At 51.8% G+C, this 15,133-nt stretch overlaps 2 protein-coding genes across 3 annotated transcripts in view; one reads left to right on the top strand and one right to left on the bottom strand.

Annotated features, from left to right (window-relative positions):
• S100PBP (S100P binding protein) overlaps positions 1-2,831 on the top strand; it is a 35,429-nt gene extending 32,598 nt beyond the window's left edge. Inside the window, exon 7 of the mRNA XM_079776050.1 lies at positions 212-2,831. Within this exon, the coding sequence (XP_079632176.1) occupies positions 212-311 (100 nt within the window). The 3' untranslated portion in view covers positions 312-2,831. The remainder of the gene's footprint in view (positions 1-211) is intronic.
• Positions 2,832-5,000: 2,169 nt separating this feature from the next.
• On the bottom strand, positions 5,001-13,516 carry FNDC5 (fibronectin type III domain containing 5). 2 transcript variants are annotated; one of them, XM_079776131.1, is made up of 6 exons: positions 13,429-13,516; positions 11,752-11,867; positions 11,104-11,302; positions 10,603-10,692; positions 8,493-8,626; positions 5,001-7,598 (listed from the first exon to the last, which is right to left on the bottom strand). In XM_079776131.1, exons 1-6 carry the CDS (start codon positions 13,499-13,501, stop codon positions 7,560-7,562), a joined length of 651 nt encoding a protein of 216 aa, XP_079632257.1. In that variant the 5' UTR covers positions 13,502-13,516; the 3' UTR covers positions 5,001-7,559. The 2 variants fall into 2 exon arrangements, with proteins under 2 accessions (XP_079632257.1, XP_079632256.1); XM_079776130.1 differs by lacking the exon at positions 5,001-7,598 and having other exon boundaries at positions 8,304-8,626.
• Positions 13,517-15,133: the final 1,617 nt, after the last annotated feature.

Genomic DNA, 15,133 nt, shown 5'->3' with positions numbered 1-15,133 from the left:
ACCTGTCTGGGAATTAGGTGGCTTTGGAATTTGGAAGGAAATATCAATTATAATATGACTTTTGTATAAAATTTCTAAAATTTTGAGAATTGAAATGTAAAATTTATTTGATTTCTTAAAGTAATGATATTCTTAAAATAGCTGTATACAAAGAGCCATCCCAGCTGAAACCATCATCTTTTCTGTTTTTATTTTCTCTCTCTCTTGACAGAAACTATGCCCGGTTCCGACAGAAACCTCTGGAAAGATACAGTCTGACTCAGTGGGTTGACAGGAACAAGCGAAGCCACCAGCGGTTCCAGAGCCTCTAAGATATCCAATACAGTCTGTGTGTCTCACCCATTAGCAGTGAAGGTCCCTGTCCAGGTCCTGTCCAGAGCAGCATCTCATCTTCTGCTGTTTTGTGCTTGGCAGATTTTGAATTTTATTTTTCACAAGATTTTTATTTAAAGAACTTTTTGCCTTTTGGAAGTGCCCATTGCCGACTTGAAATTTTTTGTATAAAATCCTTCAGGCGTGCGTGCGTGCGTGTGTGCGTGTGTTTAAGCAGTGTTAAGATGATACAGTTTTTGTTTCTTTAAATTGAAGGTGGCCACCTCCTGAAAGCTGACATTAAGCGAAAACACCCAGGCTCAAACTAATCACCCACCTTTATGCAGAAGTGAAGTCTACTGGTGCCCAAAAGAAATAATCTTTTAATCTTCTATAAGGAAGAGATTCTTTATCAGGCTGCAAGCCATTGTTAATTGCTCATGATTTATAAATGGATACAAATAACTTTTAACACCCCTCTTACTTTTTTATTTGAATCTCTAATTACCTGTCAAAATTTTAAACTTGGTAATCCAAAAATATTTGAAATAGGATAGATGTCCTGTTGAAAGGACAAATTAAAAGTATAAATCTTCTCTCCTTTTTGTATCTACTCTCTGCCTTTATTTTTTGGCTTTTATTTCATTCTTTATCAAACTTACTTTGCATAGTAGTGTTTGCAGATCGTATACATCTTAACTTTGCCAGAAGACGGCTGACTGAGTAACGCATGTTGATTTGTGGTCTTGTAACTGTCTTCTCTGCCTTTTTTCAAGGATTTACCTTTTTTTTTACCCAGTGACCACTGTGCTCTCTAGGGTTCGACCGATAAATTCCTGTTAAACATGGATGTGCCTCTTAAGAACAGTATCCCTACTCTCTTTATTGAAGAGCTGCTCACCCAGGGTCTCGCCTCCAGGACAGTCCAAAAAGTCAATGCTATTGAGGTGTCAGTCTTCAGTTTCATCTGCTGAACCCAAACTTTAAGGATGAGGTCATGTGTTAGTGAGCTTCCATCCTGTGGGAGAAACTTTGGAGAGGTACTTTTTTGTCTCCGTTATTAGTCAACAAGAGGTGCCTTTAGACCCTAGATGTTATCATCTCATTTGGTTGAACCTCTGATGCACAGTTTCACAAAACTGCTAACATGGGTCTAATATAGTTGTGATTAATCCTGTGCACAAAACATTACCTGGTCTTAAGGTTTGGTTTTCTAACCCAAGTTGATAGACTGCAGCCATCTTAATGGATGCCTTAGGAGTTTGCTATTCTTTCTTTAAAGACAGCTCTAGACATCTTTTGGGAGATTTTGCAGTCCAGCATTCATGCTGTTGCTCACTCGCTGTGAAAGTTGTACATAGTTGCTGTAGCACAGCCTATGATACTGGCTAGCTGCCTCTCTGGTTTTGTTGTTTCATCAGCCCCATCTTTGTGAGTAACCCATCTTAAACATCCTTCCCTGCTTTAGAAACTGACTTGGGAAGAGCTTGGTCATTCATGCCCCCAATAAATTTAGATGGATATCCCTAAGTATTGTTTTTATCTGGTTCAGGATTCTCTTTTCCTTGGACATTTTGTTTAATTCTGAGACCAAAATGCTAAAAAGTTATGTGCAAAGGCAAGAGTCAAATCTATTTTTTCACTTATCATTTAATATATCAGTCGCTTCTCCAGGTTTCCCTAAATTAAGTTGATAGAATGAGACAAGCAAAAATCTATCTACCTTTGGAACCACAACATAGCTAAAATTAATCATAGCTGGAATAACTAGCATTGCAACTGTCTAGTTCCCCATAGATAACCCAAGTTCTGAAGAGACAAGTGTTTTGCTTAGGCCAAAATCTAGGACTCATGTTCCTACCTTCCTGGTACAAAAGGGTTTAAGCCTGAATCTGTAATGGGAGCATTGCCTTTGCCAAATCATATGAGTGACAGGTTAACTATAAAATGTGACAATCACATTTCCTCTTTGCTCAAATAATTCTGTTTTTCCAAAGCTTTAGCAGCTTAATTAAATCTGTTGGACTGGAGGAGGAGAGAACTGTTCTCTAGCAGTTAACATAATATTCTTCAAGGAGAAAAAAACAGCCAAAGAAAACTCATTATTAGGCATGCCCGCCTTAAAGAAGCTGGTGGGTAAAATCTGGAGTTTTAATATGTTTTTAAAGATGCATATCTTATACTTGGTGTTGGCCTCTAAGTCTAGTATTTCATGTGGAATTGTTACTGTATTTTATGTTACATACATTTAACTGCCTACCTACCTTTCTTCATCCAGGATGACATTCTCACCACAGGGGTATTGATAAAGCAGAGTAAAAATGTGCTGTTTATGTAGTTTACTTAGAGGCAAAGAGCCAGAAATAACCTGCAATTTTGCATCTAATGCAGGCCCTGCTTTGAGTTTTTGTCAGGATCAGTTATGAAACAAGTTTGGTGCCTCTTTATCATGGTTTTTCCCTTGTAGCAGTTGTGTTTAATGTCATTAAAAAGAAATAAAAGTTCTTGTCAGTGGCATATGTACTGTGACCGTCTGTTGCAGGCTTTGAAGGAGGGTTCCTTCCTCCTTTGCGTAGGTAGGTTAGTGGGGTATAGAAGGGGTGGCAGTTAGTAGAATGTGGTGCTGGGGAGGCGGGTGTGCATGCTCCCTATTCTTTTGAGGGTAAATTACAGTGTTGAAAAAGGCGTTCCTGCAGCTAAGAAATGTTGAAATTGATTGAGATTTGCAGCTACATATAGTGCATGTCAGGAGCCTGACACTGGGAGAGCCTGAAATATCACTGGGCTGCTGTTTTTGCAGAGGGGAAAATGGCTCAGCCTGATCAGACAGACATCGCCTTGCATTCCTTCCCATGTTTGTGTTTGACCTCTGTGCCTCTGCCACTCCAGAGTTAGCCCTGATTAAGGAAGAAGCTGAACCATCCTGGGACATTCCCCTTTGAAAGGGATGTGAAGCCAGAATTGATAGTGCAAAATTGAAGCTTGTTCTTCTCCAGAAATTGACTGTTCCTAGAATCTGGGGTGAAGGTTGGATAAGTATGGGTCGATGTGGGAGACACAGTGTTCCTTAGATCCTTTCTGTGAACCTAAGCTTCTTAGTTATCCCCCAGGAACAAGGATGAAAGGGAAGGCAATAATAGCGTGGCACCTAGATTGGCCATTGCTTTTTAAAATTCAGCTCCTGCTGAGAAAATAAGGGGCAACATGTTTGGACAGGCTTTCTGAGCTGCTGTTCTATAAATTTCATCTAGTATATATTTTACATTCCAAGTAGAAGGTTCAATATAAATTTGCTAAGTACTCCGCTATTTGGTATTGTTTGAGTCAGAGGTGCTTCTGACTTGTACATACCTATTTTGTTCCTGTCAGGTAGACAATCCTTTGTCCAGGAATTGCTCATTTCCTTTTTTGCAAGGTGTGACTGTAGGTTTCAAAGGTTTCAGAGACCAGGCTGGATTCTCTGGAATGATGGTGTCCCTTACCCTTTGTTTGTTTCATGTTATGGAAAAGTGAGGAGAAAGACAAACGGACCTTCTCGAAAATGGGCTCATTCTGTAACCATTCTTTAAAACATTCTCCTGTTTTGAGCTTTTACAGAAAGAAAAAACCCCAAGTACCTAAAACTGGAAAGCTGAGTTCCTTTCTCTTCTGGGTATTGTCCTGCTTTTCTGAGAGTAAACAATTATTCCTGAGCTGATTGTAAGGTATGCTTGGCTTTTTATGCCAAAGCACCTGTCTGGAAAAAAATTCCCACTTGGCACAGGAAGTACCAGCTGGTCAGTGGTGGAATTCCTTAATGAACAGCTCCTGCCTTGTCAATCCTCCCCACCTGTCTTCCCCCTGTGACAACTGGAACATGCCATAGACAGAAAATCTGACCCTCCCTAGCACCCACTGAGAAGGCGGTGGGCCCAAGCTGATTTGGCACACCAGGGGACTGAAGGATCCCAGGTTCGATTGCAGTCAAGGGCACAAGCCTGTCTTGCGGGCTTCATCCCCAGTAGGGAGCGTGCAGGAGGCAGCTGATTAATGATTCTCATCATTGATGGTTTCTATCTCTCCCTCTCCCTTTCTGAAATCAATGAAAATATTTTTTTTAAAGAGAAGGGGGTGGAATGTAATCATTTGGACAAACTTCAAAGCAGTCCATGTGATAGTCATGAAATGTATCATTAAGGAACTATTTGTATACAAAGATTCCCTTCAATTTAGGTTCAAATAGCTTCATGAGATTGCAGCTGGGGGGATAGTATCCCATTTACATAAACAATTTGTTGGAGGCTACTTGTTAAAAGCAAAATCCAAACTCTGACAAATAGGTTTAAAGTTGAGAAAGTAGAAGTCTGAAATGTGATGTTTGGTGAGATTTTACCTATTTCTGTAAAGGGTTGAATCAGAGATCTTAAAAGTGGATTCTAGAGGAGGCCCATACTGAAAAGCTAGTGGTTGAGGGGACAGGATTACAAGGAGAAAGGGGCTCCTGCCCCTATGAAGACAGTCCACAGTCCTTCCCTAAATTCTGGGGTTTCCCTCTTGTTCCTGTGAGGAAGCCCCTTAGCTCGCAGTCTAGGTGGTGAATGGGGTCTGACAGATGAGGAAACCAAGGCCCACTCGCCATCCCACCCTCAAGTAACTGGCCTGAGGTGTTATGAGATCTATGTATTATAAGGTGGGGTCTCCTGCCTCAGCCCTGCATCCCTCCCACAGGCCTACTGTGGTCTGCAGTCAGGCCTCAGCCTCAAAGAATAAGCAGTGAGCAATCGATCTATGTGAGTGGTGAAGAGAGACCACTTCCCAAGCCAGCTGTAGGGTTCTGTGCAACTACATTTGATTCAGGAAAAGCTCAGTCATTAAAGAACTTGGGGGTATAGGTAGGTAATTAAAGGCAACAGAGTTTAAAGCAGGACTGTTGTTCGTTCTTCTCCCTTCACACCCTCAGCTGATGTACTATAGGCACAGATAAGGGGGAGACAGGAAACTCCCATTAGCTGTGCTTCCTGAACCCCACTGACAGCTTTCTACACCTGATGCTGACTTGGGGGCTTCTCCATCACTTGGCACTACGTGAGCACAGAGGACCTGGGAAGTACCTCTCAGGTTTGGCTTAGAGTTCTGTGTGCTAATCGACTTCCCACTCAGCCTCTAAGACCTGCCTGCCTTTTGTTCTCAGAATCTTCCAGAACAGCCTTCCCTAAGCCCGATCACAAAGTTCTTGCTGGTTCTGACCGAAATGTTCGAGGTGCGCCATTTACTGGTTTGCTCATTGGCTAATGACACCATTACTCCACCTTTTAGCCTGCTGTTGGGATCGTAAGGATGTTCCTTTAACAGCCCAGAACGGCATGCTGTGAATACTGAGCCGCAGCAAGCAGCTTTGCAGTTCCTCTTCAGTTCCCTGCTCACCCCTGGGAGAAACAGACTGCATTCCTTTGGCCAGGGAAAGCACCCAACCCCATCCAAGGGGAAAACCCTTTGTTTTAAAAACTGAGCACCAGTCTGCATACCTATGCGGTGAGGCAGCCCAAGCTTGGTTTAGGGTCTGGGGGCGGGGCTCAGAAATAGGATGATGGAGCAGCTATTTTCTCCTCCTACACGTGCACCCCCATCTGTTCGAGATTTCCCTTCCAACTCCAGCTTGGCTGGCAGGCATGTCCCCAGGAAGCTGCAGGCCAAAATGGAGAGAGAGAACTGAGTGGCTGCCAACTGCCAGAAAAAGAGGGCAACATTTGGGCATTTACCAGAAGACAAGGATGTGCCTTTTCATTTGTCTTTTTATTTTACATTTAAAAAGTGGTTATTGCTCTAACTGGATCAGAGGTAAGGACCTCTCTCCCTTAAGGAGCCTTGGCCTTGCAGCCCCATTCAGCAGGGATGGAAGTCACAAGACAATGAGTGAAGCCTCATGCCCTCCCATGAGGAAGCCCTTAGTGTTGCTGACATCTGCCTTTTACCCTGTCTCTCCGCCCTCCCTATGTTCCACACTCAGAAGTGGTGGCCGACCCAGCCGTGAGAGCTCTTGTAGACCGGAAGGAAGGGTGGTCACTGGGTGATGGCTTTCAGCTCTCTGGCTTGGGGGCTATTGCTCTTATTCAGTTCAACAGGTACTCATGAGCACCTACTGTGTGCCAGGCTATTGCTAGGCGTAGTGCTCCCACACTCCTGTCCGTAGCCACCATTGGAAGACGCAGAGGTCCTTCTCTTCCGTGCAGGCATTCAGCTGCCACAGCTTGTCAGTCCTAGGGAAGGGTCTGCCTTCCCTTATCAAGCACCAGGTTTTTTTTTTGTTTTTGTTTTTTACCAGAAAGGGGCAGTGGAGAAAGACTTGTCACCTCACACCACACAGGCTCTAGGGAAGGACATGAGGACCCCGGGTAGCTTTCACAGAACCCTGGATGAGATGGCAAGATATGGAGACCCCAGAGGCCACGGCTGCTCTGACTGAGTGGCTCAGGCCTGCCTTCCAGCAGCTTCCACCACAGCACGGTGATTTAGCATCCCTCGGGATGTCCCACGGGAACGTGCCTCAGTTGTCCAAGTCAGCACTGTTACAACTCCAAGAGACTTTCCTAAAGGAATGGGGCCAATACCTTCCAGGTGTCTATCCTACTTTTTCTTCTTAAAACCCCAGACTGATGGTCTTACAGTCAAAATAAGGGCCAAAGAAGATAGAAGATGCAGGCAACCAGCTCGGGGAATCCCTCTGGCCCTCTGGAATGAAGCCCTTCAATTGTGTTTTCCAAGAGACAAAACAGATAAATCTCACACACACACACACACACACACAAAGTTGTGCATCGCACCACAAACAAGTCCTTAATGGCTGAATCCAGAAAAGGCTCCACGGCAGCCACGCCCCTGCCCGGCAGGCAGCCCCACGGCTTCCCTGACGGTTCTTGGTCTGAAAGAGCTTAAGTCAGTCTCGGTGCTTGTCCTCTCCCAGCAGCTTTGTGCATCTTCTCAGACAGGAAGGCCGTCCGGGAGACGAGAGGAGGCAGAAAGAAGGCCGTGTCTCATGCAGCTTTGCCTTTTCCAGAATGGGGCCAGGACTCAAGTTTTGTGGCTTGTTTATTTTTTGCAGAATTTGGGTTTGTAGTTCAGTCTCCTTCACCAGACTAGGACGTCGGGGAGAGAGAACTGTGCAGCTAGCCGTGGCTCCCCCTCCACCGCAGTCCTCCCCCTCCCTGTGCCCGTGGACCTGGGGACCAGCAGAGAAGAAAAATGAAATCCTTCTCCCTGTAGACAGGTAGTCACGCTTCGATGATGATCACCAAGAGCTTGTTTGGAAACTGGGAGGAAAAAATGAGCGAAGCGGCCAGGGCTGACTGAATAGACTTCTCGCAAGGTTGCAGACAGAGGACACGAGGAGGAGGGGAGCCGGAAAGCCAGGCTCTTGTCCCCTGTGGAGGCAAGGAGCAGCCCTGCCTGCACGTCTTGTCTCTGCCGTCGGCTCACTCGGCTGAATGGCCGAGACTGGGTCCTGGACCCTCTGCCCCGGACCCCGTCCACCCCCAGCAGAGCCCTCTGCTGGCTGGTTCTCACGTCCTGCAGATCTGCCTCTCAGCGCAGCCTCAGCCACTGCCATTGTTGAGGTGCTTCTGGAGATGGGGGTTAATAAGAGGCTTCAGGAAAATGCGCCAGAAAGTGAAGCCAAGAGAGAGGACAGTAAGCCAGAGGGTGTGAGGAGATGGGGGGGGGGGGGGGCGGGGGGGAAATGTAGAGAGGGCCAGATGTTTGTTGGATATCATCGCCTGAACCATGAGATCCTCTCACATTCTCTACTGTCTTCTGAGCTGCTCAGAGCCAGCACTGAAAAGGTTTCATATCTGTTTTACACAAGAGGAAATGAAGGGACAAAGAGGTGAAGCACCTGCCCAAGGTCACAGCACCGCCGCTGCAGAAATGAGCTCAAGGCCCATCTCTTCTCGTCCCACACCAACCAAGGGTTCTGCCCTCCCCATTCACTGCCCCCCCCCCTTTAACCCCCACTGGCCCCTGGCACCCTGCAAAAGGAGAGGATCCAAAATCAATTTGCAGTGTCCCCTGGGTCACACAGGCAGCAGCCAAGCTTGGCTCTGCCCAGCTGTAGCCATGCCAGACCCTGAGCTGACCCCTCTGCAGTCCAGGGACTCCCGGTGCCTGAGCCACGGGACCACCCACCCAGGTCCAAGCCCTGCCGTCACCTTGCTGCGGAGAAGCCCCCCGCCTTGGTGCTCTGGTGTGCTGGTTTCTGACGCACTCTTGGTTTTTTCCTTGTTGTTATTGGGTTCATTGTCCTTGATAATGTCATACTGGCGGCAGAAGAGGACAATGACGCCTGGGGGACAGGGGAGAGCAGTCAGAGTCCTTGCCCGCCTGCCCCCTTGCCCTGAGCCCTTGCTGAGCTCCTGTTAGGTACTGAGCTCCAGATGGTCTCTCACCTGCGCTACTGCCACAGCCTGCCCCTGGCCTCTGGCTCCTGTGCCCACCTGTCCCCTGACCATCCCCTTCACTGCTGCTGGGTTGGTCTTCCTACAACATGCGTTTGATCATGTCTCCTCCCTTCCCTTCTTTTAAACCTCTGAATCCTCCCCCTTTCCTGTAGGGGACAGTGGAAACAACAGCGTTTGTTGAGCGCGTGCCAAGCTGTGCTGTGCACTGACCTATCCCAGCTCACCGAGCCCTCGTAGCTCTGTGAGGGTCCCGATGACCCTCCCCCGGTGAGAGTGAGGACACGGATGCAGAGCTTAGGGGACTTACTCAAGGCCGCTCCGGGTGGAGCTGGGGTGTGCGCCCGGGGCCTGCACTCGGCGAAATGTTTGTTTTATTGAACTAATACATGGGCATAATGAGCTTTTTGGAAGTTGGGTAGTATTAAGGCAGCCAACTCCAGTTCTTGTATTTTCCCTATTTGTACTTCTATTCTTGATTTATTGTGGTTATTTCCTGGCCTGTCTGTTTTAGATATTATCTCTTGACTTCCCACCATGGTAGTGCCAGGGGTGGTCAGGGTGGCCTCCGGCCGGAGACCATACTCTGCGTCCTCAATTCTTGTCTTCTTGTAGGGACGAAGTCAAACAAGAGACAACAAGCAGGCGAGAATGTATTTGCAGAAAAGGAATACACTCAGATATTGTCTGAGCGGGCAACTCAGCCACCGGAAACCAAACCAAGTGCCCTGCTTAGTTGGGGTTTGGGTATTTATACCCTTAAACTGGAGTGCGCCTAAGTAAGTCTCTCCCTCCCTTATTTCTCCAAAACAGTATCTTCAAGTTCTAAGGCTCCCCCCCCCCCCCCCCCAGGTATTACACCACCAGTTAGACCGCATCCTGGAGGGGCTCTAGCTCTTCTCACACAGGGCCCTGCCACCTCCACCGTAATTGTGGCGTGTCATGTCTCACACGCATCCCCTCCAAGCCCTCGCTGCCGTTCCCAGCTCTTCTCTTTCGGGCTGCCTCCTCTAACAGTAGATAAGGCCTAACAACTCCCCCTGCTTCCTTCCCCATCACCCTAACAGAATTACATGGCAATTTTGGGTTCATTCACTATGTTTATATTGTTATGATTTTGTAAACACTATCTGTGCCAAGTCTAATAAAGCATCATAAGCAAACCTCCTCTTTTGTATAACCCTTTTCCCCCAAGTGCCTGTTTTTCTATGAGCCTATGGAACCTTCCACCCCCTCTCCCCCCAAATTCTTCTACCTGAGAGAGCCTGCCCCTCACCTACATGCTAACACAGCTTAGGCATTCAAGCTCCTCCACACAGACTCCAGTCACTTCACAGCCTCGCCATCCTTTACTCCCCCACTTTCTACCTTCTTTCTTGGGTCACAGCTGCACTGAGCCGACTGAGCTTCATTTGTTTCTTGAACACACTGTGCCCAGAACACCCTTCCTTCCTTTTTTTGGCTGCTGGGTGAACTCCTATTCGCCCTTCAAAGCTCCAATCCCATGTTACTGCTCTTTGTGTTTTTCCTGTTTTCTAAGCCCCAGAATTAATTCCCTCTCCGCTGCTCCCATATACAGTCCTATTACAGCACCCATCTCATTGAATTACAGTTAATACGGGCCTGGCTTCTCCCAGACTTGCTTGTAAGTATGAGGCTCTTCTTAGCGATATCTAAGGAATGTAGCACTATATACAACGAAGTGGCTGTTCAGAAAACGCTGATTGAATACAAAAATGAAATTTGATCTTTATCCTCTGGGAGCTTACAGATAAGTGGAAAAGAGAGAGAGATATAAGCCCAACTAACTTATCTAAGAAGGGCTGAAGAGGGGAAAGCAGTGTGCTGCGGAGGCCAGACTCACCGGCCCACATGAACAGGACCACGACGATGATCAGCACCTCGCCTGTCTGCAGCTGCTGGTTCCGCCCCATCTCCTTCATGGTCACCTCATCTGTGGGGAGAGAGACACTGGGTCTGGGCTCCTTTCCTCCCCCAGCCACTCCTCTGTGGCCAAGCCCAAGAAAGTAAGCGCTTATCTCGGTATCGGTGCCCACGCACCTAATGAAAAGAGGTTCTAGAACACGCTGATGGCTACTCGGAGTGGCAGCGAAAAGGCAATCCAAAATAAGTGTTTATATACCCATTTACTGGGTCACTAGAGTGACCTCCTCTCTCTCTCTTAGGTACTGCTTTACTAGGCAGCCGGGGCGGGGCGGGGGGAGGGGTGGTGGGGAGGGATGGGTACGGGGGGTAGCAGAGGGAGGAGTATGGGAAATTAGTGCTTTCTTCAACCTCTACTGCTCTGGCCTGACCAGCCCTCACCCCACCACACCCATCCCTTCCTAACAGGGCCCGGGCCTGCCTTTGTTCTTGGAGGCCATCTTCTCAGCCTCCCGCGGCGTCTTGAAGAGCACTGGCTCGCTAGCCGGGCTCTGGCCCTGGATGGAGATGGCTTGCACGTGCACGATGTATTCCGTGTCCTCCTCCAGGTCCCAGAGGGCGCACGAGCGGGTGGTGGTGTTCACCTCCTGGATGAAGCGCAGCATCCGCACGTCCTTCTTCTGCCAAAGCAAGCGCCAGCCCAGTGTTTGCGGTGCCCAGTCACCACCCCATCTGCCACCTCTCCAGCCGCAACAATGGGCTCACCTGGCTACCACGCTAAGCCCTTTGCTGCAGACATAATCTTACTTATGCATTCCACCATCTCTGCAGATATCCTTATCTCTATTTTACAGATGAGGAGGCTGGTAGAGGGGTGAGGGAAGTTGCCCAAAGCCATACATTTCGTGAGAACTGGAGCCAGGTCCAAATCTCAGGTCTGTTTAATTTCAGAACCACACTCTTAAGTCCCAGGTACCGAACAAAGGCTCCAGAGTCCTCCCTCACTGACCGAGCCCCTCTGGGCCCCCTTTTAAGCCGTCAGTGCCACTTTCCTGCCAGTCTGCCCTGCGCCTCAGCCCTTTTCTTTCTCCTCCCTCCCCCACCACGATCTTCCCTCCCAGAGGGTTACCTGCTGAGAGATGGCAAATCCAATGACAACCTCATCCTCCAGGACATCCCAGCTCACCACCGCGGAGTTGGCCTTGAGGTGCCTGACAGTGACATTCACTGGGGCGGAGGGGCTGTCTGGGGGTGGGAGGCACCTGAGCCTGAGCACCCCCTGGGGGGACGCCCAGGCGCACTGTCTCCTGAGTGAACCCGGGGAGGGCCGTGCCGTGGGGAATGGAAGAAACCGAGGCCTCCCTGGGGTTGGCACCTGGACCTCAGGTCCTGGGTGGGCTGCAGGGCCAGGCTGGAGGCCCCAGGCTCCTTGTGTCCAGGATGGGAACCCCAGATGCCCACAACTGGCCCTACCAGGGGTGCAAGCTAAAACTGAGGGGCCTGGGCCAACGGCAGATCTAATGGAGGGGCGTTAAGAGGTGAGGAGACAGGGGTGGGGGAGACCTAGGTGGCCAGGGTTCAAGAGCTGAAGGTTAGTCTGATGAAAAGCAGTCAAAAGCAGTCCCCGTCCAGTCCCTGTCCAGTGCTCTTTCTACAGTACTCACTGCCCTGCCAGGTGAGTGACCTTGAGGACAGGGGAAAGCCCACAGGTCGAGAAGAACCAGGCTGCGGGGGAGCCCTGGGTGGGAGTTAGGGTCCAGGGAGCAGCCCTCAGTGTTGTGGTGACTCAGGCAGAAAGAAGCCTGTGGGAGGGCCTCTGTGCGCCCCAAAGAGGCAGGTGGGGAGGTGACAGGGGAAGATGGGGTCACTCAGAGCAGGGCCCCTCAGCTGAGAGTCCAGGGTAGGTAGGGCCTTCTGGATGTGGGAAGAGGATGAAAGGGCGTCAGCTGAGAAGAGAGGAGGAGGGAGGGATGGGGGCAGAGGGGTCAGGAAGGAAGGCCCTCCCAGGACAGGGGCCACAGCCTCTGTCTCTCACGAGGGGCGGATGCTGACGGGGAGATCTGGGCATGAGCAGCACCCCTCACCCCACAGAGGATGGACCGAGGCCCCAGGGGAGACAAAGCCAGACGAGGACCCGGAGGGAGACAGAGGGACACAGACAGGTGGTGGCAGACAGATCCAGAGGACAGACCAGCGGGGTATGTGAGGCAGACACAGAGATGGAGCAGTGAGCAACGGCAGTGAGCCGCGGAGAGATGGAGAGAGGGAGAGATGCAGGAGGCAACAGCAGCCAGAGGGGAGGCTGGGCGAGGACGAGGCCAGGCCCCACGGGGCAGGCCAGACGCTGACTGCACCGGGCTGGGCTCGGGGGCCACCGTGGCCCACCCGGTGCCTGGGTGCCAGGCCCTGTCCTCACACATGCTCACGCACACTGGGACCCCACTGGGCCCCCTCGCTCTCTGACCTGCAGAGTTGACCTGCAGGGCTTTGGGGACAGGGAGGGAGGCCCTAGGTGGGGGGATGCTGTCCTCGGCTGCTCCCCGGCCAGAGAAGGGGGCTAGGGACCTGAGGCAAAGGCTTGGGCTCAGGGCAATGGTGTGAGGGGCCTGAGGTCACAAGACCCTAGCCCCAGGGCTGGGGTGGCCGGCAGGGATTTGGGGGCTGGAGGAAGGGTTTGGGGGTCAAGAAGGCAGGGAAGAGGCTGGGGCTGGCATTAGGGAGCAGTGATGGGGCAGAGACGGAGTCCCAGGAAGCAGGGGAGGGAACTGAGGACTCCCCCCCTCCCCCAGGGCCCGGGCCCCCTTACCCGCCTGCACCAGCGCGAGGCAGACGCAGCCCAGCCAGAGGCGGAGCGCGGCGCGGGGCGGCCCGGGGTGCATGGCGGCGGCTCCGGCCGGCCGGCCCGGGGCGGCGCAGGGGGACGCGGCTGTGGCACCCGGCGGCCGCTGGCGCCCGCAATCCGGCCCGCGGCCCGCCCGGCCCGGCCACCCCGCGCCGCCCCGCGCCGCCTGCATGTCGGTTCCGCGGACAGCGACTCCCGCGCGGCGGCGGCGGCGGCAGCGGCCGCGTCCACGTCGGGCGCCCGGGAGGCGGGGCGCCCCAGCTGCGGGGAGACGCGCGGGGCGGGGTGAGGGCCGAGGGCGCCCCCCCACCCCTGCTCCCCACTCGGCCGGCAGCCAGATCCGCGGGGCTCGCCAACCGGCCGCTCCCCGCTCTCGCCGGTGCAAGAGCGCAAACCGGCTCCTCCGCGCCCCACCGAGCTCAGCCCAGCCTCGCTGTCCCTCCGCCCCCCGCCCCCCGCCCCCCGCAGCCGGCCGGCCCCCAGCGCCGCCCTTTCCCCAGGGGGACAAGTGCTGTGCGGACGCTCCCCTGTGCCTCTCCCACCCTTTGGCCTTGGGGTCTCCACTCAGCCCAGACCCGAGGCCTTGCTGGCTGGGGCAGAGGTGAGCTGAGGGGCGCTCTCCCAGCAGGGATGGGGTACCGCAGAGTGCGGGGTCAGTGCTGGGTGCGTACAGCAGGTGTTCAGTGTTTGCATGCGGCCAGGGCGAGGGGCTCTGACTCCCTGGAGGGCCCGGCTCGGTGACCCGGCCAGTCCTCCCCCTTCCTTGCGCCTCCATCGGTCTCTCCGGAAGGAGAGGAACCAGGAGCACCTGCTTCCTCGGTGCCGGGTCCGGTGCCAAGGGCTTTACTTGCTTTATGGCACTTACTTCTCACCTGGGAGGCCTGGCCCTCCGGTCCAATGACTTTCCGCCGGGAGGGGCCTGAGCCTGGGGAGGTTACCTGACAGAGCCAGGCATTGGGCACAGGCTGATCTGACTCCCAAACCTGTGCTTGACACGACTGTCTCCCCACCTGAGCGAACTCAGTCACTTGGGGATCCCTGGGACCCTAGAATTTGCTCGTGCCAACCAACTCCTTCCTACCCAGAGAACAATCTGGAACAATCTCTTCCCAAGAGCAGGGTGAGGGAGGGGTGGCTCCAGTCACCCCGTTTCCCTGCCCTTCCCTCCTTCTCCCCCCCCCCCCCCTCCCGTTCTGGCAGGCTGAATGCTGTGAGCAGTGAATGAGCTAATGACTCTAAAGTGCTTTGGAGCCAGGGCCAGCAGCCACAGTTAATACAAGGGCCGGATGACCCCTCCCTCATTACCTTGGGACACTTATATGCCTATTACTGTCCCTGCCTCAGTCCCACACACCATTCTACCCAATCCACTTCCTTTCTTTTTCTTTTTTAAAAAATATATATTTTATTGATTTTTTACAGAGAGGAAGGGAGAGGGATAGAGAGTCAGAAATATCGGAGAGAAACATCGATCAGCTGCCTCCTGCACACTCCCCACTGGGGATGTGCCCACAAACAAGGTACATGCCCTTGACCGGAATCGAACCTGGGACCCCTCAGTCCACAGGCTGACGCTCTACCCACTGAGTCAAACCTGTCAGGGCTCCACTTCCTTTCTGATCTTGGAGCGCCAGGCACCCACCATCTGATCACCCGGCACCCACCATCC

Source organism: Cnephaeus nilssonii, assembly GCF_951640355.1.
Source record: "Cnephaeus nilssonii genome assembly, chromosome: 7".
Lineage (NCBI taxonomy): Eukaryota > Metazoa > Chordata > Mammalia > Chiroptera > Vespertilionidae > Cnephaeus > Cnephaeus nilssonii.
Note: the sequence above shows the minus strand (reverse complement) of the source record. Positions and strands in the feature narration are given on the sequence as shown.